The sequence below is a fragment of the Taeniopygia guttata genome, chromosome 17 (assembly GCF_048771995.1).
Source record: "Taeniopygia guttata chromosome 17, bTaeGut7.mat, whole genome shotgun sequence".
Lineage (NCBI taxonomy): Eukaryota > Metazoa > Chordata > Aves > Passeriformes > Estrildidae > Taeniopygia > Taeniopygia guttata.
In genome coordinates, this window is record NC_133042.1 from 5,741,336 (window position 1) to 5,766,233 (window position 24,898).

Consider the following 24,898-nt stretch of genomic DNA (forward strand, 5'->3'; position numbering starts at 1 on the left):
ACTAAATCCAGATTTAGTGTCCAGATTTGTGTTCAAGGCAGTAGACCTATGGACTATTTATAAATTCAAAAATGTTGTTTATTTAATGATTTGTATGTAGGGCCTCAGAGAGAAAAGCCCAGTCTATGAGGGCAGCCTCTAGACTATGTCAGAACATAAAATCTAACAGTGAATAAACTTAGTTACTTGCATATTCCATTAGTATGGCAATTTGTAGATTTCCAAATGTAACATACAAAGAATACTTACAAGAATTTTAGTTGTAGAATTAAGAACAGAGGACATCAATTTCAGATTTACATTTATCTATACAACCTGAATTCTGCCTTTCCCAGGTCTGGCTAATTTATGTACTGGGATTGTAGGATTAACCCTCACCCCACTGCTGCAAAGCAGCCAGGCCAGTGGCTGCTCTAGCAGCACAATTACAGCAGAGGATGAACTATGCAAAATTATTTTTAAAAGACTCCATGCATGGTTTTTTTCTCCATGTGTATGTTCCCTAGGATGACATTTAAGTTTTCATGCCTAACAGGAAATCATTTTCTCTGTGTGCAGACAGCCATAAAGGGCTCTGGACATGAACAGAGCAGAGCCCCTCATTGATTAATACAGATGATAATCTCCAAATTCAAGATTAGAAAATCAGGATGGTATAGAAAGGACCAAAGGAAAAATCAACATATGCTGCTGCATTTAAAATTACTAATCATAACTGTATATCACCAGTAACTGTCTGTGTTCAGCTTATAATGCTTTCAGGTAAAAATCAATTCCAAGGACTTTATGAATCAAGTAATCTTTACCGGCATGAATAAAAAGACTATAAAGTAAATTATTTCAGGATGGATTCTTTGGAATAGCAAGGATCAGAGATGCATCTTGATCCTTCTGAGGTTTAGCATAAGAAAAAAGTGATAGTCACAGTATATTTTCATAGAGAGCTTGTGTGTACTGAAAGCGCTTAAGATTAATTTTGCTATGGAAAACAGGCCGTGCAGGAAAGGTTTTGCTGCAAACCCATCCCCTGCCAAAAAATCCCAAAACAAACCAACCAAACCAACAAACAAAAAAAAAAAAAAGGGGGGGGGAGGGGGGGATGGACCTGCTAGAGAAGTCATCTCAGTCTACAGCATAAAGCAATATTGCAAAAGTCCCTGTTGGTTTTCTTCCAGGTTCTCATAATAGGCTTGCCAAGATGTGACCACAGCAAATTGCCATAGGCTGCTTTGGCTTCTTTGGGTTTTTTTCCCATCTTCTCGGTGTTACCAGAGATTCCCCTGGACTACTAAAAAAAAAAAAAAAAAAAAAAAAAAAAAAAAAAAAACCAACCGGAAAAAACCCCAAACAAACAAACAAAGAGCAGAAAACCCACGCTGTTGGATGCCATCTGCTGCTCCTGTACAGCAGTTTATTCCCTGCCCAGCCCTGGGCAGATGGTGTCCATTCCCTCCCAGCCCTCTCGAGGGACAGGGGACTTCAATGCCGCCTCTGCGCGGGGAATGAGGGATGGAGGCGCTGCGGGCTGGGGCGACCTGAGAGGAGGCTCCGGGGTGATCCCCAGCCCCGCGGGGGCGGCCGTGTCCTACAGCCCTGCCCAAGGCGCTGCCTCCCGCCGGGGCTGGGCCGGGGAGCGGGGCCGGGCAGGTGCTGGCTGTGCCCGGCGGGAAGATGGAGGCGGCGGGCGGGGAGCGGTGATCGCCGCGGGCTGCGCCGTGAGTGTCGGCGGGGCGAGGAGGCGAAGGGACGGGAAGCGGCTGCGGGTCCCGGCGCGGCCCCGCCGCGGGGAGCGGGACGGGCTGCGGGCGCCGCGGGCAGGGGAGGGTGGGAGCGGGTTTTGGGAGGTGGGGTTTGGAAACCTCTTCCACAGGCTGCCGCTTGCGATGACCCCGGGGGAAAGGAGGAGGCGGCAGGGGGGGTTCGGCTCAGTGAATGAATGGGCGGCAGCGGCGGCGGCTCCTCTGCTCAATGGCTGCTGGGCTGATACGCGCCAGCCCCGCAGCCGGTGCCTCCCTCGCCCTCCCGTATTTTGTCTCAGGCTCGCCTCGCTCGGGGCTCCCCAGACATGTTCAACCAGCAGCAGTTCCAGCAGCAGCTGCTGCAGCTCCAGCACCTCCTCCAGCAGCAGCAGCAGCAGCACCATCACCACCCTCCGGCGCAGCAGGGAGGCCGGTAAGCGTCGCTACGCGAGGCCGGGGATCCGGGGCCTGTCCCGGGGGACCGCTCTCCTCCGCCTCCCTGCGCTCCGTCCTTGCTCGCCGCGGCGGGGCTGGTGCGGGGCTGCCCTCCCCCGGTGGGGAAGGCGACAAAGGGAGGCGGGCGGGGGTTGGGGGGCGCGGGCCTCGGTCGGGGCAGAGCCTGGAGGCACCGAGGGGGCCGGGGGTGTGGGAGGGAGGGCGGCGGCCCCTCTGGGGTCTTTGGCCGCGTCCCCTCAGCGCTCCGGAGATCCCTGTCCGCCGTCCGGCGCTGGAGTCCCCGAGAGCCCGTGGGTGACCCGGGCAGTCCGTGTAGGGGCGGTGGGTGGGTGCTCCGAGCCGAGCGTCGCCCCTCAGGGCGGGCAGGGCAGCCGGGGCTCGGGGAAAACGCCTTCTCCTGCAGAAACACAACGCTCAGCACAGCCACCCTCAGCAGACATGAGCACTTTATTGTTTTATTGTTGAACTTGAGCTGTTTATTTATTTGCTTTCTCTGGCTGGGTCTGCTGGTGTGGGTGCGATGATTGAACTTGTTTTTGCAGTGGCACCAGCGCTAAGGCTGTGGCTGAGCACGGTGGGGCAGGGAGAGGATGGAGAAAATTGTGTTTTGTTTGTGAAAGGAGAAAGAACATTTGCCAGAAAATAAGCACGGTTTTCCGAAAAAATGCAAGATGTGAAACAACTTAAATAGGAGCAGTTGTCCCCGATGAGCTGAGACTTGTGGAACCAACACAAATTCTCCAAAATAATGCATTTATTTGCAGTTACTATTACCTTTAAAGCCATATTTTTTGCAAATTCAAAGCAATGGGATGTGAATTTAGGAACAAATTTAATTTGTTATTTAAGGAATTACTGTATTACTTTATCCTTATAAGGCATTTGTCTCTGAGGTAAGCGTGGGAATCTTTCTGTTTTACTAGAAATAGGAACCTGCAAATCTTTTTACCATTTTTATATGTTTTATACTATAAAAAAAGCTGCTCTTAAAATGCCAGTAAGGGGCTGACTGCTAGATAACACGGCTGCATCTTGCACCTATAAAAGTATGGGTTTTGTGGTATAAATAGCTCAGAGACTGGAACAATCTAGAGCAGCAAATGTGAAGATGAGCTGCTGTGAATCTGTTAAAGGAGTTGGGTTTTTTTGTCAGGGTGGATATTTCGATCCGTGTTTGTACCTCTCTTCAGCTCTGACAGATTTAGCTGTGTCAGCAGCGTGCATAGAGGTGGGCCTGACCTTGCAATCGCCTGAAGAAGTGCCTGCCAGTTTCCTCAGACTTTTCTCTCGCATCTGCTCCACCCTCCTTAGAACTGGAGAGTTCTTCCCTGCTGCTTCTTCCTCCTCGTGTTTTAAATATGAAGGCCGTGCTTTTATTTTTCCATCTGGTTCTTGCAGTTAGGGGGCACCATTGACAGTTCTGACCTGTCTGGCTCCGTGTGGGAGGTGTTGATTTTGGGAGAATGAGCTCTAAGCTACTGCGAAAACTCCCTGTTTTTTAGAACTTTTTTGTTGTCGTGTTAAATGTAGCTGCTGATCTAGATCACTCATTTCTCCTGATGGGTGCTGCATAATTCTGTAGAACCGCAGTCAGCTCCTGGGCTTTTTTTATGCTGCTTAGGAGGCTCTGTGTGGGCTTGGTGCTAAGGAGTTGTCTCTGACCTCAAATTCTTTGATAGACAATCTGTCAGCTTTGGAAATTCCAGGAGAGTGGAGGAAAGAGGATACAGTACCGGTGCACGGTGCCTTTTCATGCATGTATATCAGCCTTTCAGCTGTTTGCCCCTCTGTTTTATGCTTGCTGGGTGCCTGGAATAGAAGGGTACAGTTTCAATTGGGTTTTCATGATTGATACCTTCTTTTCCAGGGGTTTGCCGCCGCCGCAGCAGCAACAGATGCTGAGCTTACGGGCAACAAATCAGCCATCGCTGCTCAATGCCAATCCTATGCTTCAGCGGGCCTTACTCATGCAGCAGATGCAAGGTACTGTCGTTATGGGAAACGCTTACTTACTGGAGTTATTTAATCATCCTCTTGGACTGAAACCATACCATGGCTATTTCCTGCTGAACCAGTGCAGTTCTTGTCCTTGGCAGTTCTGCTTGTTGTCGTCTTTTTTTTTTTTTCCTCCCATCTTCTCTTTAAATTAGTCTGTAGTCCTCAGAACAGAGGTTCTTCAGTTGTTGAAAATCACATGTGCCCAACTGTTCAAAACTGGGAATAGCACTAGGAGGTATCAGGTTAGATACTAAATGCATGCCTTCCCTTTTAGGCTTGATAGAGCAAGTATTTTTTCATCCATATATTTAGATAAAATACTGAGATTTTGATTATTTCTTTGTCTTTCTTGGTTACAAGGTTAAGACCATTTATTTAATTATCTGTTACATACACACTAACCTTGTTTGCAGTAGATTCTTGTCTTTGTACAAAGTTAGTGCAGTACAAACAAATACAGTATATTAAGGTAGAAGATGGTTTGGGTGTCAATTGTATTGTGAAATTTTGATTCCCTGAAATGACTGTAATTTCTATGGTGGGCAGTATCTCTGCCTTTCTGTTATTGTGTTTCCACAAGTGGATTTTCAGTTTCTTTTTGTGTTTTCAAAGCAAATTTATGAAGCTGCCTTAATAATAGTATTACTAATGTAAAGATAATAGGAATAAATATATGTTTTTATTTTTTGCTCATATCTTAATCTGACAGTTCTTTTCAACACAGAAAATCAGTACCTGGGATAGTTTTCAAGTACCTAGTCTAGATTAATGCCTGCAATTTCTACCTTGCCTGTGAATCACGACCAGATGTGAAGACAAAAGATTTATTCTGCATGTCGTTAACTCTCCTTTTGTTCTCTCTTGCCCATTTAACGAGAGGGCTCTCTAGTGACTCCAGTGGCTCTCCACAGATCTCTCTCTAAGGTTGAAGGGAAAGTGACAGTGAGAAAGGACAAGCCATGCTCTGAGACTGGTGTACATACATTGTTGTCAGAAAAAATTGTGACTCCAGCCTTCAGTCAGTCATGCTCCTTCTAGATACATTTGCAGTCAGCTGACGTTTTTCCCTGAATCTTTTATTGAGAAGTTGTATTTAAATACTGTGCCAAGGACCTGGGGCTAATTAGATAGAGCAGAATAAGATATGTTAATGAACACTTTACATGCATTTTGTCTTAGTGTTGTTCCTCTTCACCTCCCCAAGGAGTTGTGACTTCTCTCGATCACCTAGCTCAGGTAGCTGCAGGTAACATGGAATATGGTTGCCAATGTCCATGTGGCCCTTTTTAGTGATATGAATTTTTTGGCCATTCAGGTTTGGGTTACATGTAAGAATATCTGATGCTGTGCCATTTCTCTCCCTGGGAAGCATCAGCATAAATAATTCATTGGCTGTGTGTAGCTTCAGCAGTGGGAATAGGAAAAGATAAATACTTCAAATTGAAGCAGATGTGTGGTTCTTTAAGGGTATCAGACCTTGAGCAGAGGATGATTTCTTGTGTTATTTTTTTTTTTTTTAGTATAGCTATGCCCTTTTGCAGTAAGGGATTATATATGAGAAGTAATAATAGATTAGATTGCTTTTGCAGACAAACATAGGGAGTACTTCCTATTGTGTTGCAGGCTTTTAAGAGTGCAGCTTGGCTTTTCAGATGTTGGGTGCCTGTTTCCAAACTTTGCTGCCCTGTTTTGACAGCTGCTAAAAGGCTGGAGTATGCAGTAATTCAAGTGAGAGAGAAAAAATGGCAATTTAAGTCCAGGTTCCCTGAATGATGGATGGTTTCTGAGGGTATAGCTGAGGCATCTGGGCCCCTCCATTCCCTCACCCCTGAAATGGGGGTGACAAGAACTGTCTTCAGAATAAATTTTTGACACTTGGTTAATAGTCTGTGGATGCTGAACTGTTCAGAAAGCAGGGCATTATAATTGGAAATGGCAGAGTCTCAAGTGTCAGAGTTGAGGCTGACATGTTGAGCTTGCATGACAACCAGGTGGCAGAGAGGACTGTGGGTTTTTTTTTTTTTTTTTTTGAAGTTTGGTGGTGTTTTAAATGAAATGCTGTTACTGGCTTGTTTTAAAGAGCTCCAAGCTGTGGTGTGGGCAGTCAGCTGCACAAATGTGGGGTGAATTTTCCTTTTTTTGCAGAGAGTTTTTGTAAAACGAGACCTTGTTTGTTGCAAACACAAGCACTAATGTGCTCAGATCAAATAATTGCTCTAATGATCTTTGCCTGGAGTGACAATTATAATTAAATAGCTTGATCCATAGTAATGGTTGCAATCACATCAAATAATTCTGTGTGCTGAAGGGGGTAGAGCACAGAACACCTATGCAGTGCACAATAAAGGACAGGGTCATGTGTAGAGGAGCCCTTCCCCTCTACCTGCTGCTTATTCAGGTGGAAGATTTTTCTCTCTCCTTTGCGCACCACAGGGTGGTGAAATGCTGTGTTTGCATTTATAGGAAACCTGCGTGGATTTAACATGACAGCACCAGCACTGCAGCAGTTCTTCCCTCAGGCTACGAGACATTCCCTCCTGGGACCACCACCTGTTGGGGTCTCCTTAAAGCCAACTCGGCTGGGCTTCCCCGGCCTCCCATTCCAGCGGCAGAACCGGACCTTTCGCAAGGTGGGATTGTGGTTTCCAGCTGCTGGGGAGCTTTGTGCTCCTTTTGCACTTGCAGTTGTTGAGTGTATAGTAGGCGGAGTACAAAGGAGAAGGGAGAGAGCCTTACAAAGAAAATAATGTTTTGTGCCGTGCTGCTGACACAGAAATGCAGAAATCATTCCATCCCAAAGGCTTTTGTGGTGCAAAGATTTCTTGTCACTACTTGCCCAAGAGAGGGAATTCTCCATGATAGAACGGTTTAAACCCAGGATATAAAAGGAGCCTTTAGAAGTATCAGCTTAAAAGTAATTACAACAGAAGAAATCCTGGCTAAGTGCTTTGCTGTTCCAAAGCAGTTTGTTGTTCTCAAACAACTTGCCCCTACTATGAACACTGCCTCTTTGGGCTGTTCTCCCACTTTTTAAGATCAGACTCATATTTGTCCTTGTGGATTTTGTAAAATCTACAATTCTTGTTTTGTGAAAACCTTTCTCACTTTCTGTCATTAAGACCTCTTTTGTATCCTGGAAATGGTTCTTGGGTTGACTGCTGCTTGCCTCCTCTTAGATTAGTTTTGTCACATTTCATCCCATTCTGTCAAAAAGATGTGGTGGATAAGGTAAACTCACACTGTCCTCCAGAGTCAAAAGAAGGGGGATTATTTTGTAGTATCCTTTTCCCTGCCCATGCAGCTCTTGCCAGAGTTTCCCTAGCATGATCCTACCCTCTGCAAGCAGATGAATTTCCTACAGCTGCTGTTTAAAGCGCTGGGGACACTCCTGTCTCCCTGAGGAACTGAAATACCTTGCTCTCTTTGACCATGTAAGCTTGCCTTAGGCAGGGCAGTCCATTGTGAACCGTCTATTCCTTTCCATTATCACTGGATTACCTGTTCCTGACCCACAGTAAAACTCTGGTTCTTAAGGCAGTTTGTGTTAGAACTAAGAGATGGCAGTGACTCTCTGCCCATTGCAGGACTTCCAGAGAGTTCCTGACAGGAAGCGGGAACTAGATCCTGGTTCTTCATCTCAGACACAAGGTGATGAGAAAATGGAAATTCCAGAGGGAATGCAAGCAGGGTCAGAGCAGAACAATTCCTCACCATTCACAGGTAAGGGGGAGCCTGTAAAACAGTGAAACAACTGCTTGCAAATATGATAAACTTATCTTGACTAGTCCTGCAGCAAAACCGGAGATGATTTTAGGCTTAATCAGCTATGTTTCTCTCTAATTGTAAATACTTGAACTGCTTGTGATTGCCCTCTGCTATGTGCTTCATGTACCACTTTTATGTGAATTTATTTTTTTTTATGAGCCTGCTCCATTTCTCTCTCAGATGGAAGCCACTCAGAAGTCCCTTTGACACTGAATTCTGTTTAAGATGGGGGGGGGGAAGAAAGAAAACTGGTCTGAAATTAAAGCTTCTGCATTGCCTTACCCATGCTGAAGTCAACATCTCATGCAGCCAAACACATCAAGCAGAACCAGTTAGAATCAGCTAAGAAAAAGATGAGTTGAAAGTCCCTGTCAAAACAGAAACTGCAAGCACTGAATATCTTGATTCAGATACAACACAGATGTGGGAATGTCATTTCTGACTGAAGAGTGCACGATTTAAAACTGCAGGCTTTGATAAGGTTGTGACCAGGGAATATGCAGCAGTGAAAACTGTCTTATTAACTGGTTGCTGTCAGGTAGATGTGCCACCTTGGCTTATATTAAGGTTCCCATGTTCATGGTTCTTGTCACTTAGGTACAGGACTGAGACCCACCTAGTAGATATGAACATAGATTTCTTTTTTTTTTTGGGCAACACCTCATGCAGTGACATTGCAATAAAGCTCAAATATTTGAGGTTATTATCTAACCTTGTCAGAGCAGCTCATAAATTCAGAATAAGCAAGTATTTAGTATTATTTGCTCTAACAGAGCCTCATTAGCATTTGCCATTTAGATATGGAACACACTCAAGGTGGCGTGGTCTGTTTTGCTAAGGAGATCTCCTTCTGTGTTCCTGCAGAGCCAAGAACTCCAGCAGAGTCTGTGTTGAACACTGAGCCTGCAGCAAAAAGACTGAAGAGGTATTTATTGAATGGGGTATTGAGATAGTTACTGAGTTTAGAATTATTGTCTCATTTTATTTTCTAATAATTAGGGCTGTATACTCTATTGGCCTGATGTCTAGCATGTAAGAGGTATTTCAGATGCTTGTGAACAGCTTGCTTCAGAAAATATTGTGGTGCTTGCTGAGATACTGGGTGTTGTGGGGTCTCTGCTAGGGGTGATCCAATTATGAGAATGAAAAATGAGAGATGCAGCTCCTCTAGATGTGCAACAAAGCAGGGTTTGCTCCTGTATTCTTCTGCAAGGATTCCTGTAAGAAGCACAGAGGTTCTTTTCTATTCTGGTGTATTTCTGTAAGTTTCTTCTCTAAATGTCAAAAAAGTGAAATGAGCAGAAATGGAAAAGAAAGCCTTGGAATATATTAGGTTACAGTAGGTGTACAGGAGGGTAATTTATTTTGAGAAATTATAAAGTGAATCAATACTCCCTAGTATCCAAGCATTGAGTATCCCTGTATCCATGAGCACTGAGTTCTGTATCCCTTCTGCAGAGGTTGCCTTGCCGGTATCTGTGTCTGTTGGGTAAAAATAGACAAAGGCAATCCTATTATCCCCCAGGGATGCGCGGCAGGCTGCCTTGGCGGGCCGTCCCGGCTCTCCCGGCCTCCCGAGGGTGCGGCAGGGACAGGCAGGGCTGCATTGCCATCTAGTGGGAAGGCACCTCGCAGGGTTCCCACTGCCATCTGCACCGGGCTGCTCCTCTCCCAGAGCTGTCACCCTTGGCTGGTGTGGAGGGAGAAGAGGAAGGAGTGAATACAGATTTCTGTAGGCACTGACTTAAGAATTCTCCAGCATATGTTAACAAGGATGAGTCAGGACTCCTGGGTCCTCTTACCTTCCCTGTCAGGCATTCACTGCCTGCTTTTGGACAAGTTTCCTCACCTCGCTGTTTCCCATCTGTAGATTACAGATTAATGAATAGCTTTAGGGGGAATATTCCAGGATTACATTATCAAGGTAATATCCAAACATCAAAGTAAAACATTAAAGAGTGGTAAATATTGTGTGCTCAGGGACCATCGTGAGTTATGGACTCTGATTAGCAAGAAAGTGAATAAATTCAATTAAAGCTAGGTTGAATACATTTGAGTGCATGCTTTGTTAATCTGTTTGCCAAAGCTAATTTAATTTTAATTACATTAATATTTAGCAGGGTATTAATCAAAGTCCTGTTACACGCACTGTAAACAAGAATCAAGTCTGAGGAATGACAGCTCTCACTGCAGCAAGCCAGCTATTAAGAAAATTATTTCCTAAGCTGCAGTTCGGGACTGCCATATTTGATGCATATATTATGGCTGGTATTTACCTAGAATAGATTATTCCTTACCTTTTTTTTTTTTTTCAAGTGTTTCTAGTATCTTCCAATGAACAGATGAACGATCTGTGAAAAAAATTTACTTTTCTCATACTGTCCTTCACAGATGAGAAGGGCATTCCCCCCCCCATCTATGTAATAAAATTGTGTTTCATGCTTCATTGTTCTATTTCCCTTTAGCCAGAAATACCAGCCTCCTTCTTCATTTCAGGTTTTTCCCACTTCTGCCTTTGCTCCTATGTACCATCTGTACACCTGGAACAACATCCTCATTCCAGTGCAGAAAGCACTCATCATCTTCAAATCCTCCTTGAACACCCACTTACAGCATGGCATGACAAGTATCCATAGAATACCATTTCCTCTTTAAATCATGCTCGTGGTGGCTTTTGCTCCCTTAGATTGCTCCTTAGGTTTCCAGTTCAGGCTGCAAACCCTCGCCCTGAGTGCTGGCACCATCTGTGTGTGGTACCGTTAGCATTGAGCCTGCTGGCAGCAGCTGACAAATAATGTTAATGCCAGTCACTCTTGTTTAATTCGAGTTTGCAGTGCCCAAACCCTGCTGCATATTTATAGCCGTGTAACCCAGTCCCGTTATCACTTATCAATCCGATAAATTATGCGGTGTGCGTGCGTTCGGATAACGGGATGCGGTACCTGCGCTATCGCCTGTCCTGCCTGTGCAGAAGGTGCTGCTCCCTCTTGGCAGAAGGACACCAGCAGGTGGGAATTTGAGCCACGCTCAGAGCAGACAGTCAAGTCACAGTGGAAAGTTAGTCCTGACAGAAAAATGGGGGATGTAGAAAGAGACTGCAGAGAACACTTTGTGCCCTCTGGAAGTCAGACATTTATTCTCAATAGTCCCCTCAGGAGTGCTTTTCTCCTTAGCAGATCACTAAAAGCAAGGCCTTTTAGATTTGCATCTTGTAGAGTTTCGCTTCCCCCACAAGCAGAGCTGTAGGGACTCTGAAATGAAACATGATTGGTATGAAGAGCAGGCAGCTGGGTGAAATCCCTGTAAAGGCACCATGGAGAACTCCTTCAGTTCTGATAGGTCTCTTCTCTCATGCACAGAGCAACCAGAAGCACTGTCCAGGTGTTGCAATTTCCCTACAGGTCGCCAGTCACGACAAGAGAGAGCTCTCAGAGCTCTTACTAAGAATATTTCTTGTATGAACTTAACTCCCTTCAGGCTTCTTGTAGGAGAGGGCAGCTAACCAAAAAATTAGTTGTAACCTTTTTGTCCAGATTACTTAGCTGCTCTTTCAGAATCCATTCTAGAACACCCACTCTACATTACATTACATATTTATTTCTGTCAAATTCTTGCCTGAAATACCACTTCCAGTAGCTTATTGATTTAGGAGTTTAGTGGAGAGTGTGGTAGCTTAGACCCCAGTGTGTGCCTTGGTGTGCCTTTTGAAACTTTTGTCTGTAACATGGCAGTTAAGGTACTTTTCTTGATATCCTTGAAGTGTGACTGGGGAGTCTGCGTTAGAGGATGCCACAGACAGCAAGAAAGCAGAAGTCTCATGCACCCATGTCCAAGCTGATGGTGAGTTGCTGAACCCTGTGATTTGAACTTTTAGGCCACTCCTTGTTGGAACTGCACCCAGTAGGTGCAGTTCTGTAGGTCCCATGGGTCTACAGAAATGTTCTTCCCCCAGTTGTACAGGATGGAGAAAGGAGGATAAAATCTAGGAACCAAATAAAAACTGTATCCCCTAGTATCTGTTACCTGCCAAAGGCAAATGATTAGATGTTTCTGTCTTAATTATTAAGGATAAGGAGAAAGGTTTGTGAACTGGCTTATGGCCAGCAGTGCTGTGAGGAAAGCTCCCTGACTTCACTCACCTGCTGCTCTGTTTTTCCTGTCATTGCTGTTTTGATTTAAGACTGCTAAAAGGACTCTCCCTTCTTAGGTACAGACAATGCAAGGGAGTACACAGCTGAAGATCTCTCCAGAGAGAGGAAATTCTCTGAGGAACCGAAGGCTCCTGAGGTGAGCAGACACGGCTCCATGCAGGGGTGGTGCAGAACATACAACCTCCCCCTCCATCCTGGAGAAGCCCGTTGCCACTGGGAACCAGCTGGCACCCACGTCTGGAGCTCTGTCTCCTGCTGTAAGCTGTTGTCCCTGGCAATAAGGCATAATATGTCTGCAATTAGTGCACAGTCTGCTCTGACTTGCTGCTTTTGTAGCTTTGCTGGCCTGTTCCTTACCTACTGCTGCCTATGGATGGGGCGTTCATTAAGATTTTTGTATTCAGCTGGAAAGATGGAAAGCTAAATTGAAAGGGTTACTTAAAACTCTGTGTGGGGAGGGCCATAGCTAAATGCATCTTTCATATTGCTAAAGAGCAAGTGTAAAAAGATTCAGGTGGTGTTAAAAGATGCAGCCTGAGAGTCTTTTGTATGAAATACGTGGCCCCCATGCTGGATGGTAAATCAGGACCTTAGGCTGTGTAAAGCTGTGAGCAGAGAAAGATTTAACCTCAGGTGTGAATCACACTTGACAGTCGTCCATAATTGGAGACATTTTTTGATGTGATCAAATGTATCATCCTGCCCATGTCTGAGTTCCTGACTCCCATCAGGTGTTGTGCTGAGTAGGCTTTAGTTTTGCTGTGGAGAAACATGAGCTGACTGTGTCCCTTAGCAACAATTGTTTGTGGCTCCAGTCCCCAGAGGCATCATACAGTGGCTGCAGAGGCTGCAGAAACAACCATCTGTGCTAATAGGGCTGGTGCTGTGACACAGGGATCGCTGATTTAGCAGCTTTGGGGGGAGGAGTGTGTATGAGAGTCCTGATCAGCCTCCTGTGGGTTCAAGCTTAAGTGCATTTTCCTAAAGGGTAAAGAGCCTAGGTGACATACAAAAAGCAGGTGTAATTTTTATTCTACTGAGGGATTGAACTTAATGTTGACTCCTTCTTTTGACAGGTGTTGAGCTCTGGAGGTTCACTGAAAGTGACTATTCAGCAGAGCAGTGAGAGCAGAGCTATCAGTACAACAGCTCTGAAACCAGGGCACTGGGCCTGTGACGTGGGCACAGCTGATCCCAACCCGGAATCGGTCCTTAAATTCTACTGTTACATCTGCAAGACCAATTGCTGCAGTCAGCAGGTAAAAATGCACGGGTCTGACAGGGATCCAGGTGGTCAAGAGATGGGAATTAGATGGCTGATCTCTTGTTAGCAAGGGCTCATGTTTTAGGAATAGAGAACATAAGAAACGATGACAAGCATGCAGATAAAATAAACCTCTCCTGAGAGCTGGCAAGCAACCTGCTAGAGAGAGAATGTGGGTGGATCAACAGGCAGCCATGCTCTTAAGCTTTTATATTTCATTGTTAAACAGCATCAAAAGAAAGGAAAGCATAGCTCATACCTATGATTTTCTATGTTTTGGATACATTTAAAGGATTTTTCTCCTAACCTCTCTTTCAGAATTTCCAATCCCACATGGCTGGAATTCAGCACCAGCAGCGACTTGGGGAGATTCAGCACATGAGCAATGTTTGTTTTGTTTCACTATTGCCCATGGTGAAACAGCAGAAAGTACTAGCAGGAAAAGATGGGTAAGTGTTGGTCTGCAGTAGAAAATTCAATCTGAGTGGCCCTACATGGGTTCTAAAATTTTTCACTGCACCAGGGTGCCTCTCAGTTTAAGGTAAGCTACAAATCCCCTCTGGTTTCAAGGGCCTTAATTTCCTTCAGGCAACTTTCTATGTTGCTGAAGGATACCAGAGTTGACTTTGACCTGTGTAGTTTTTAATACAGTAGTTAAGTAGGAGACCTGTTTTATCTGGTGTATTTCTGTCAGCACAATCTAAAGCAACCTGTAAGTGGGTGAGAAGGAGAGAAGATAAATTCAGGCTTGTAAAGATAGGAGTTGTGAAGAAAACAATGTTAGGAACAGATTGCTACCTGCAGTATTCCGTGGAGAATGAAAAAGGTGTGACTTAAAGCTCTGCTGTCACTTCAGAGAGACCCAGCAGCGGTGGTGTAACACGTGTCAGGTGCATTTCACCGGGGACCTCATCAAACATCGCAGGACCCAGGAGCACAAGGTAACAGCCATAGCTTGGACTTCATTTTGCACTCACCTTTTGTCTGGGGATTAAATAGAAGCATCTCCTGCTCCCCAAGCATCAAAGGAGCCGTGACTGAAGTGGAGGGGTGCATATTAGTTCTACCAATAACTCCTTCCCTAAGGGCAATGCAGTGCTACCTCCTGCCTCTGGCATTGTTGGAGCTTCCAGTTGTCCTGATGTGTCTGTATGGCCTGAGGCACCTCTAATCTGTAATTCTTGAGTGTTCTTAAGAAATACTACTTACCATACTCACCTAATCAATTGAATGGAGGAGTTGGTGGGCAGCCTCTTTAAGCTAAACTTCAGGCAGGCCAGCATGTTTATTGACTTTTAGGGAAGTGACAGAACACCTATTTTAAGGCACACTTAATTTTGCTCTGCATGTTTTTCATCTTTTTGCTGAAAAGACTATTTTCTGTGTGGTCTCCCAGGATGTGGGACTGACTTTGTTTCAAGATTCATCTACATTCCTCCAAGCAGTGCCTCTTGTGACTTACAGAATTGTCTCTCTTTCCTTAGCTGGCCAAACGCTCACTTCGTCCTTTCTGCACTGTCTGCAGCCGCCATTTCAAGACCCCTCGCAAGTTTGTGGAGCATATGAAGTCCCCTGAGCACAAACAGAAAGCCAAAGAGGTAATATTGCCTGGGTGGAGAGCTGTGCACATCTGGAGGCACCTACACTGTAGAGCAGAATAACTTTCTGCTTCCCTGACTACTGCAGGGCTGAAAGGAAGATGTGCACTTCTTCCAGCCGTGTTTTAGTTTTCATCTTTTGCTGAACTTCAGTTACTGCTGAAAGAAGTTGAGTGAAAAAGGGAGAAGATGTTGGATGTGTCTAAGAGAGCTTTATGCCCCTCTTTCAGTCCCTTCTGTTCATCACATACAATCTGTCCTGAGTCTGGGCTCTTCCTTGGTTAAATGGCGAGTGCAAAGTTGATCTAATCTTTCTTTTCTGCACCTTACAGGTTAGGTTGGGAGAGAAGGAGTTGGGGAGCCCAGAAGATTCAGAGGAGTTGATCACTGTGGATGCTGTTGGCTGTTTTGAAGATGATGATGAGGAAGAGGAGGAGGAGGAGGGAGGAGCTGGTGAGGAGGAAGACCATGATGTAGTGCTGATGGAGAATGAGGATTCTGCTGCCAAGCAGGTATGCTGTACAACAGAAGAAGGAATGACCTGTCTGAGAATCTGCTGTGGGATTCTCTGACTTAGTTGGTCTTGGCTGGCTGAGCTCAGGCTTTCAAAAGTCTGCTCAGTCTTGCACAGCAGTAGGGTGGGATTCTAGGGTTCTTCCAGAGAAGAGGGTGATGCAGAAGAGAATCAGGCAGTGTGTTTGGGATACATGGTGTTTTTGCTGGGCTGTACAGCTTCTGCTGTCTTCAGACATTAAGCATAGTCTCTTTGAACAGCCCAGCAGTAGCTGGGTCTGATAGCAAATGTGTAGAGGCTTATCTTGACAAATACATTCCTAGTAGAGAGCAGTTACCAAGAAGGAGGTACATGGCTATGCTCCTTCAGGCTTGGAGTGCAAGGGGTGATTTTAACCCTTGTAATGAAGTGGTCTGCTGACATTGGGGTTTGCATCTGCCCCTGATCAGAGGCTGTGCAACTCTGTCACTGGTATGTGAATCTTCTGTTTTGCTCCCAAGCTTACCAGAAAAATGCAAGAGCCTGACAATTGCCACAGATACAGTAGGCACTAATGTTCTTTCGGTTTCCAGACTGGGCTGAAGGAAGTGTCTTTGGAGGATTACGAAGGAAGTGAGAAGTATTGTCCAGACACAGCCTATGGTAAGCAAGCAGAGTTAAGCACAAAGGGCCACAGAGCCTTCTCTAGCCACATGCTCTATCTGTAGGAGAGGATGGTCTCTACCTACTGTTATAATGACTTCTTGGGCTGTGATGCTCCAGCATCTGCATTGGACTGGTGCAGATCACTGCTGCCTGGAGAAGAACCTCTCCTGAAAGCAGGATGTTTCTTTATTACTGTGTGATAAAACATGAGGATGTGATTGATGTTTGTCAACTGCCTTTTGCTTTGAAGAAGGATGATAGCCAGACACATTTCTAAGGTAGGACATGGAACAAGCAGGGCAGGAGTACTGAAGAAAGTAGGTAGCAAATGAGGGATGCTCTGGAAAGATGGAGTCGGAAAGCATATTGATTGGAATGCTTTCAAACAGAAATGCAGCTTGCAGAGAGATACTGAGCATCACTGACAGTATCAAACTCTGCTAGACCCAAACTGTGCATGTTTCCTCCGCTTCAGAACCCCCACGCTGTACCGAGCAGTTCCTCAGCCGTGCTGCTGGCCTGGTGGGCAGTGGTTCCTCCAGATGGCTGTGTCTGGTCCCCACCCTGTAAGCGACTGACTTCAAACCCCTAACGGCCACTCGTGTTTGAGGAGGGCAGCTCTGCAGAGGCTGTTTTGTGCCCAAGGAGAGCTCTGTTTACACGAATCTTCCATATCGCTGTAACCTTCCACTATCGTGTGGCAGATGGAATAATGATTCATGCTGTGAATGTTCTCTGCGTGTTCCTCTTGCGCGCCTGCTGTCTTCTGCTTGGTTTGATCCCATTACATTAGATCACATGTTCTCTGTAGTTTTCCATTGTATTCTTTGCTCCCTTTTTCCCCCCTTAACGCTCTGTGTAGTTTCTTTGCTCTGGCAGCCAGATTTCTCTCTGAATATCAACCACAGCCATTCCATGGTAAGACAAGATATTCAGCAAGTCATCTTGCAAATCCCTGATTAACAGAAGCAAAGCTTTTCCACCTCTCCTTCTTTACTCCCATCCCCCTTCTCTTTTAACATGCTTTCATTATTTGAGTTCCGTTCAATGTGATCTGTGATTTCCCTTCCCCTCCCGTTTCGCAGGCCTGGATTTTCTGGTCCCCGTCGCAGGTTACCTCTGCAGGCTGTGTCACAAATTCTACCATAGCGACTCCGCTGCCCGGCTCGCACACTGCAAGTCCCTGATGCATTTTGAGAACTTTCAGGTTAGACCCTTTGGCGATTGCATGGCCTGGCATTTGTTACCCCCATGCGTGTCTCTCCAGTGAATCCACCACATCAGCTGTCTTGTCTCCAGCTCATTTCCATCATCCTTGGTGTCCATTATGCTGTAGCTTTCTCCTGGTGTGCTCTGTCTTTGTCTCCCTTGGCCCTTGTAGATCTAAAACCAGTCAAGTCCTGCTTCCCAGCTACTGCTGCTGTCATCTTTTTGCCTGTTTCTGGCTGGGAATCTTCCTCAGAGTGTCCGCTCTGTTTGCTGAACCTGTGGAGTCTGTCATTTAGTCTAGGCCTCTTCTCTGTTAGATTACAAGTTGGTCAAGGTGGGATTGAGCAGGAGAGAGAGGCTGTTCCATGTAAAGAAAGCTGGTGTATATGCATCTCCAGGTGTGATACTGCAAGAACAGCTCCTTTAGCCGAAAGTGTGGGCGTGATTCATCCAGGAAGAGGCCTGGATATCAGATACCTTAGAAACCTGAAAATTTAACATTACAGACTCTTTATGTGATAGAATCTACAAGCTGGTGAGACTCCGTTTGTCCCCAGGGTCAGCCTGCAAGAGGAAGTCTGTCTGTCTGTCTCTCTCTCTCTGTCTGCTACCCTTTCCTAGAAACTCCTTAGCACAAAGCTCTGCAAACTGATGCTGTTCCTTTGCTTTTCTGGCTCCACCTAAAGAAGCCGTATTGCCCCTTGCTGCTTTCATATCTAAAGCTTTTCCTACTGGGCTGGCCTGGAATCTGCCTCCATTGTTCTGTCCTTGTTGACTTGCCAGGGGGTAAGGGGCCTGGATTAGTGCTTGTGGAGGGTACACAGGACTTGCACTGTTTCTGCCCTATCCCATGACAACTGCCTGGGCCCTCCTGTATGGGAGAGCACTATTCCCTGTCCTTGGCAAAGAGGGAGGCTCCCACATCGACTTGGCCCTCTGCCTGCACCCACAATCTAGTCTCAAAAACTGCTGTGCTTCCTTACCCCCTTTTTAAATAATGTTTTATAAAAAACCCAAACACATATACACACACCCCTAACCCCCCAAAACCTCATGGTTTTTTTCTAGTCCTCAGACAGAAGAAACTATTCCCAGTCAGCTATCACTGCCTCCAGGAAGGCGTGGAATGCTTTAGAATTCTGCCAGCATTCAGAGCAGCGGATTTGGAAGGGGAGGAGACCACAGCTGTTCCTTCATGGTTGCTCATCCTCTCCCACTCCTGCAGCTAGTCATTTCAGGAATGAAGGAATTGGATTTGCTGCTTTCCTGGCTTGTTTTAGATCACCATAGAGTGAAACTGCATCAGCAGTCACTTATGTCACTCTTTTGGCCCACTTAGAGCTGAAATCAGATGCTCTTCAAATGCATGCCAGAATGACCTGGGGAGTTCATGAGAAGAGTCCAGACTTACATGTCTGCAGGCAGATTATTATTCTTGGCTGCCTGGGTGCCTTGGGGTTGTCACAATGTGACTTAAATCACTGCCAGTTGCTGTGGTATTCTCAGCAGAGTGTTTCAAAGCAGAGAACTGTGTGCTGTTGAGACAATTTACAGCATCACTCTGGACACCAGTTTGCATGCCTGCACCTGCTTAGGTTTGGGTACAGTATGACTCGACTGATCCAATTCCAATGTGATGTGATACTGTTCATATCCCACAATTTGTGATCAGAGGAAGAACAAGCCTGCAGTGATTAACTGAATTACAATGTAAAGCTGCCCTGTCAGATGTGCTGTAATTTCACATTTCAGACTGGTGAAAGGCATTGTGCTCGAAATTGTTTCCTTAAATTGTCAGGTGTAATGCTAGTGCCAGTTCAAGGAACCCTCCAGCAGGCAGCAGAAAGGGAGTTTATTATGAAGGGAACTGCTGTGGGAAAGAGTGAACTTCAGTTTGTTCCTTTAGGTCATGATCTGTCTGGGCATTGAAGACTGGGTTCCTGCTATGTGCTAGCTAGCTGCAGTGAGTTGCTTCCTGAAATCCAATCTGGAACATGCATAGTAGCCATTTTAATCTCTTTACAGACCCCTACTGATTCATCATGATAGTGAGTGCAAGTGAGTCATTTTACTGATGATATGCTTACCTTTACTCTGTGGAAAACCCCAGTGACTTGTAACGAGATATAATGGATATGATATCAGAGCCTTCCTGTCAACAGTTCCACTGACCATGCAGATTGTATCAAAAGAGTGAAGAACTACCAAGCTTTCAGCTTAAGCCTTGCTTTGGCTGATAAACATTAAATCACACCAGTAGCTGAGGACTCTGCAGAGCCTCACATGCCCAGGGTATGTGTCCTGCCAGTAGCTGTCACTTGCATTGTTACATCTACAGAGTCCTGAGTGTGACTGAGATTAACAGTTGCCAGGTCATTATTTCTGTCTCAGGAACCACAGGTCTGCCATGCACTCGCTCAGCATTAAGTAATGTGAGAGGGACTTCAGTTTTTAATATAACTTTTCCTCACAGGAGCTGACCCTTCTCTGTTGAGAGCCTCAGCAGCCAGGCCAGGAGCTGCTGAGATCACTTCTGCCCCTGCCACTCACCACTGGTTTTGTACAGGTGTTCCTGGACCAGCTGCTGCTTTGCTGCAGTGACAGGAGCTGAGCTGGGCTTCTCTCTCACACTGCTTTGTTTGTATTTGCAGAGATACAAGGCAGCAAGGCATCGTGCCACAACTGCCTACCCCGAGGCTCCTTTGCATTCCCAGGGCTCCAGCTCCCAATTGCTGGATGATCCAAAACAGCCTCTTGCTACAACAGCACATACCAGCAAGAAGATGAATGATGATCCTGGGATAGATAAGGAGGGCACAGAGCTGTCAGCCCTGCAAGAACAAACTTCAAGGTCTCTGGAGGGTAAGGGTGAGCTGGCCACCTCTAGGCCAGAGGGCAAGAGCCTGGCCAGTGTGACTGATGATGTGTGTGGTATCATGGTTGTAGAAGAAGAAAATCTACAGGAACAGAACAAGTCCACTGCCACTAGTGCCGACTGCCTGTTCTCTGAGGAGAGCCACACCGTAGGGGAGTCACTGGGACGCGAGGAAGAAGCCAACACAGCCAGGCAGAGGGCAGGCACAGATGACCACCAGGATCCAGGGAGTGGAGGCGGCTTAGGACAGCAGGAGGCAGCAGCAGAGCCTTCCTCCCTCGCCAAAGGTGAGACAGCCGGTCTCGCCTCTGCTGGGTGCAGACGCTCTTCCAGGCGCAAACCCAGATAGAGTGGCCTTAAAGGAGAGCCCTTTACATATGATATTTGCTGGAAATGTTTATTTTCTGAGTCTTTTAATAGAGCAAAACCTTCAACTTTACCGCTGTTTTTATTTTAAGAATAAATAAGCCTGGCTTTAGCGTGTCTAATACAGGATAGTGTTGCTCATTACTTGTACAGTTGGGATACAGCAGTTACGTGGAAAGACTGAGGCTTGGATTGTTGAACCTGAAAGAAGATGGTAATGGGATTTCCATAGGGCACAAACTGCACGGAGTGATGGATGCAGACTTAAGAATTCTTTGTAGTTCCTCTCATTTCCTTTCCAGGCAGAGAAAATGTTTATCTCTTGGGAGACTCTGCTGAATTCTGCTTCTCAGAACACTTTTCTTTCTAAGACACACTGTTGGACAAGCAGTCTTGGACAAGTCCTAAACTAGGCAAAAACATGCACCTTGGTCCTTTGTTAATACTACAAGGCTTAATCCAATCTGTTCTCATAGTGAAGACTCTCAGGAACAAAGTTTGTTTCAAACTGATTTTAATAAAACAGATTTCTTTTAAATAACCTCTTTAACTTTCCAAAAAACTCCTTTAACTCTACATAAGTAGAACAGTAAGACTTGCTTCAAAAGTGCTGGCTCTAGGACATGCTGACAAGATCACAAAGTACAGACCAGATCTCTCGTGCCTTGTCAGAATGTACAGAGCACACGCTGCTCTCTATTGCTGATGCTGTGGTGGGGCTAACCAGGCTGCTCTGCCTCTCCACACCTTGGTCCTTAATGGCAGCTGAAGGAGTGGGGCAGCTCCCAGTTACAACGGTCAGATATATCACCCTGGCAGCTTGTTTTATCTGCTTGGAGTGCAGTGGAAGTGTTCAGTGATCTGGAACCATATGCCAGTATTTTGTACGTCACAGTTAATGTGACTAAGGGAGAAGCTGTAGCTTGAAGGCAGCAGCTTTAAGAGCCTCCCTCTGCAGGGCTGTCATCAGAGTTACACTTTAGGGACAAGCCTGCAGTCAGAACAGCCCCTGCCAAAGGGTTAAGAGCCATAATGCTTCTTGCTTGGATTTAAGGAAAAGAGAGCAGAGATAATTTTTCCACTCTGTGAAGAGGGCCTGCCTGCAAACTACCTGCATGGGCTCAGGTTTCCTACAACCAGCTTTAACCAAATGTGAGTGCCAGGCTCATGCTGGGAAGCAGAAAGACCCAGCTCCCCTACACACACCCTTGTGCTTCTGCATCTGTCTCACAGCTAAAGGAAAACACAACATGGAGATGAATACAAATACAGAAAGGAACAAGTAACTGACATGAGGCACCTCTGCTATTCAAGTTTTACATTAAATTGGTGACCAGGAACTGTTTGTTCACTTAGCAACACCAGCTGAGAGTGTGTGGTCAGACCCTAGGCAGGAGGCTGGGATCCCTGCACATCAGCTCCTGTGTTCAGCTGCTTGCTCTGCTGCTGGAACTCCAGCCGGGTCTGGCGGTTGGACTCCAGCAGTTCCTTCAAGCAGATGTGGAGGTGATCATTCTTCTCCTCCAGGTGATCCAAGCAGGAGTTGATCTGGTCCAGCATGGAGTTTATTGCTGCATATTCTAAAAGCAAGGGAAATGAGAGACTGAACAATGTAAGCACAAAGTCACTGCACTCAGAGCAGGCAGCGAGAGCTCTGGCAAAACATGCCTGCGAGCATTTTGGCTGTGTCTTACTTGCCCCAGGGTGGGTGAACTAAAATACAACTGAATCCTGCATGTACTGTGTTCCCTGATCAAATTAGGCCAATGAGAAGCTAAAACACTGCCAACAAGATCTAAGGCAAGGTACCTGGGCAGTCCAAACCCATTGTGGGCACATCTGACAGCCTCAGATCTCACACACAAACAGGCAGCCACAGGCCTTGCCAGGGTGTCCTGGTGCCACAGCACACCAGGTCCAGGCACTGCCATTTCCAGCAGCTTTAAAAATAACTGTGAATATTTAAATATTGAAGTAATTTGCATTATTAATAGCTAAGAAGTTTCATTAAAAAATAATTATCCTTCTTTTCTAATAACCACTTTGGAGCTGTTCAGAGTGTTGCAGCCTTTAGTTCTTTGGAGAATTGTGTAATGTTGCATTTGAGCTCATTAATAAAAGTTTGGCCTTGTAGGTTTACATAGAGGTGGCATTACGAACAGGAGCGCTGATGGTGTTCCTGCATTTAAAAATCAATCCCACAAATACATGCTTTCCAAAAAGGTGGCCAGATATCAGTATTTCTCAAACTATCAGCATTTTTCAAGGTACATGAGTTACAGCTCTTCAATTTGATGCACCATATTCCAGTGAAATGGTGAGCAGATCCCAGCAGACATGGTAACTACTTCTGGCAAGGGACGTTCATCAGCTTGGCAAGAAGCCTTTCATCACAGCAGAAGCTTAATTTTCTCCATGCCTAAAACTCAGATGAAGGTTATATAATTTCTGCAGCTTTGGGAAATGAAAAAAAAAAAAAAAAATTTAAAAATAAGCTGCAAAAACCTTTTATTTCATTGTTTTCTGTTAGTTGCAAGCTTGGTGGATTTTTGTGGAAACATATCTGTCCCTATTGGAAATGCTGAGCAGGAGTATGGCAATTGCATTAACTCCTCTACATTCTTACAAGAATAGTTGACAAAAATAAGGTTTCCTACTTGAGATCAAGGAAAGGATCCATAGCCTCAGCCCCACTAGACCAGGAAACAGCTGCTGCCCTTTATGACCAGCTACTGCACACAAAGCCCAGTTAGTTAGGATGTAGATCAAATTTAGTGACTTTCTCCATCACATCCAATATATCTCTTAGCTCTTCAAAAAATATGAAATACAAATCACTGTGAAGATGCAAAGCAGTGAAAGCTCCTGGGGTGTTTCAGGGCAGAAATTATTGTCCTGTCACTGCAGCTAGATCCCAGACGTAACTCCTAAAATCACCTGTGTGGGTCTCATCTGGAAACAGAATGTTTTGGGAAACAGCAGAACCCAGCTCTGCCCTTTTCAACAGAAGAGTAGCAAAGTGCTTACTCTGAAAGAAATCCAGTTTTAAGAGTGACCTCTACGTCCACATTAGTGCTCTGTTGTCGTCTCACCTTCTCCATGGGCTGGTTCTAACCGGACAGGGCAGCACAGAAACGGTATACCCAGGCACTGCAGAAACACCCCAAGCTTTTCCAGGGTGGAATTTGCCAAGCTGCATTAATGCATAACTACTTCTCCCAGATCTGCCCACATGATCTGCCCTGTGATTTCGAAACCTGAACATCCTCTTTCCTGATATCCGCAGCCCATACATCAGCAAAGGCACAAAATATTTTTTTCACAGAAGAAAAAAATCCATCCCAGGGCAACACGCAAGAGCTCTGTGCCCCACGGCTGGGTGGGAATCAAACCCTGCAGCCCCTCAGCCCCACTGGCGTGCAGTGGGTGCATCGCTGGCATTGGGCACCGCTCCCATCAGAACATCTGGGCACACCTGAGCACATCTGGACACACCTGCGCTCTGCCACCCGCAGCCCAGGGGGATCAGGCCAGGCCATCCTGCGCCACGAGATCCCCTCCGCGATGGCGGCCCCGCTCTCCCGCACGCACCTTCCTCCTCGAAGGTGTCCCCGCCCTCGTCGCCCTCGTCGCCGGTGCCGCCGCCCAACACGTGCGGGTCTCCGTTGGGCCCCGCCATCCCGCCGCGCCCGCCCGCACCTCCGGCACGGCGCGCCTGCGCACGCGCGGGGCCTTCAGCCAATGGGAGGGCAGGGCGCCTTGCGCGTCACGCAGGCTGGCGCCGCGGCCAACTCTGTGGTTAGCGCGGAGGGCGCGGGGCGCAGACGCGCGGGCGGGCGCGGCGAGCAGCGCTGGGCAGGGGCTGCCCCGGCGGTCAGCGCCACGTTCCCCGTTCCTCGGGGATTTTTCCCAAACGCCTGCCCAGCGCTAGGCTGTGTCCTTGCCCTTCTCAATGTCCTCAGGTCCTCCCGAACTCCCCCACTTAGGGGCCACCATCAGCATTAAGCACTTCTTTCCCAACACAAGTGATGCTCCCTATGGATAAATCTGCATTCTGTCCGTGCGGGCCATCCCGTCCCGGCTACGGCTCTGCTGCTGAACTCCCAGCTCTGCTTCTTCCATTAACCGGCTTGAACGAGCCTCAGGTAACCTTGACACTCCTTCCCTGAAGGAACAAGCACGATTCACTTTGCCTTCCGTGTCTGACCTGGTGTCAGCCTCACCTCAGTGTGTTTTCATTCCCGGGAGAGAAGACACTGGGATGAAAATAACCTACAATTAGAACATTGATTCCAGCAGTGCTCCTGAGATCAATGAT

The 24,898-nt window shown here is 46.3% G+C and overlaps 2 protein-coding genes across 7 annotated transcripts; one reads left to right on the top strand and one right to left on the bottom strand.

Annotated features, from left to right (window-relative positions):
• Positions 1–1,421: 1,421 nt before the first annotated feature.
• On the top strand, positions 1,422–20,704 carry CIZ1 (CDKN1A interacting zinc finger protein 1). 5 transcript variants are annotated; one of them, XM_012578308.5, is made up of 17 exons: positions 1,422–1,715; positions 2,039–2,172; positions 4,063–4,178; positions 6,657–6,823; positions 7,778–7,913; positions 8,823–8,883; positions 11,719–11,798; positions 12,166–12,245; positions 13,186–13,368; positions 13,692–13,822; positions 14,230–14,314; positions 14,858–14,971; positions 15,304–15,483; positions 16,058–16,127; positions 17,216–17,337; positions 19,991–20,201; positions 20,286–20,704. In XM_012578308.5, the coding sequence occupies exons 1-17, from the start codon at positions 1,437–1,439 to the stop codon at positions 20,561–20,563; spliced, it is 2,427 nt and encodes an 808-aa protein (XP_012433762.5). In that variant the 5' UTR covers positions 1,422–1,436; the 3' UTR covers positions 20,564–20,704. The 5 variants fall into 5 exon arrangements, with proteins under 5 accessions (XP_012433762.5, XP_072792855.1, XP_072792854.1 ...); XM_072936754.1 differs by having other exon boundaries at positions 19,991–20,190; XM_072936753.1 differs by having other exon boundaries at positions 20,054–20,201.
• Positions 20,705–21,077: 373 nt separating this feature from the next.
• On the bottom strand, positions 21,078–24,299 carry BBLN (bublin coiled coil protein). 2 transcript variants are annotated; one of them, NM_001164354.1, is given in 2 exon segments: positions 21,078–22,160; positions 24,172–24,299. In NM_001164354.1, coding segments are annotated over 2 exon segments (282 nt in total). In that variant the 5' UTR covers positions 24,260–24,299; the 3' UTR covers positions 21,078–21,966.
• Positions 24,300–24,898: the final 599 nt, after the last annotated feature.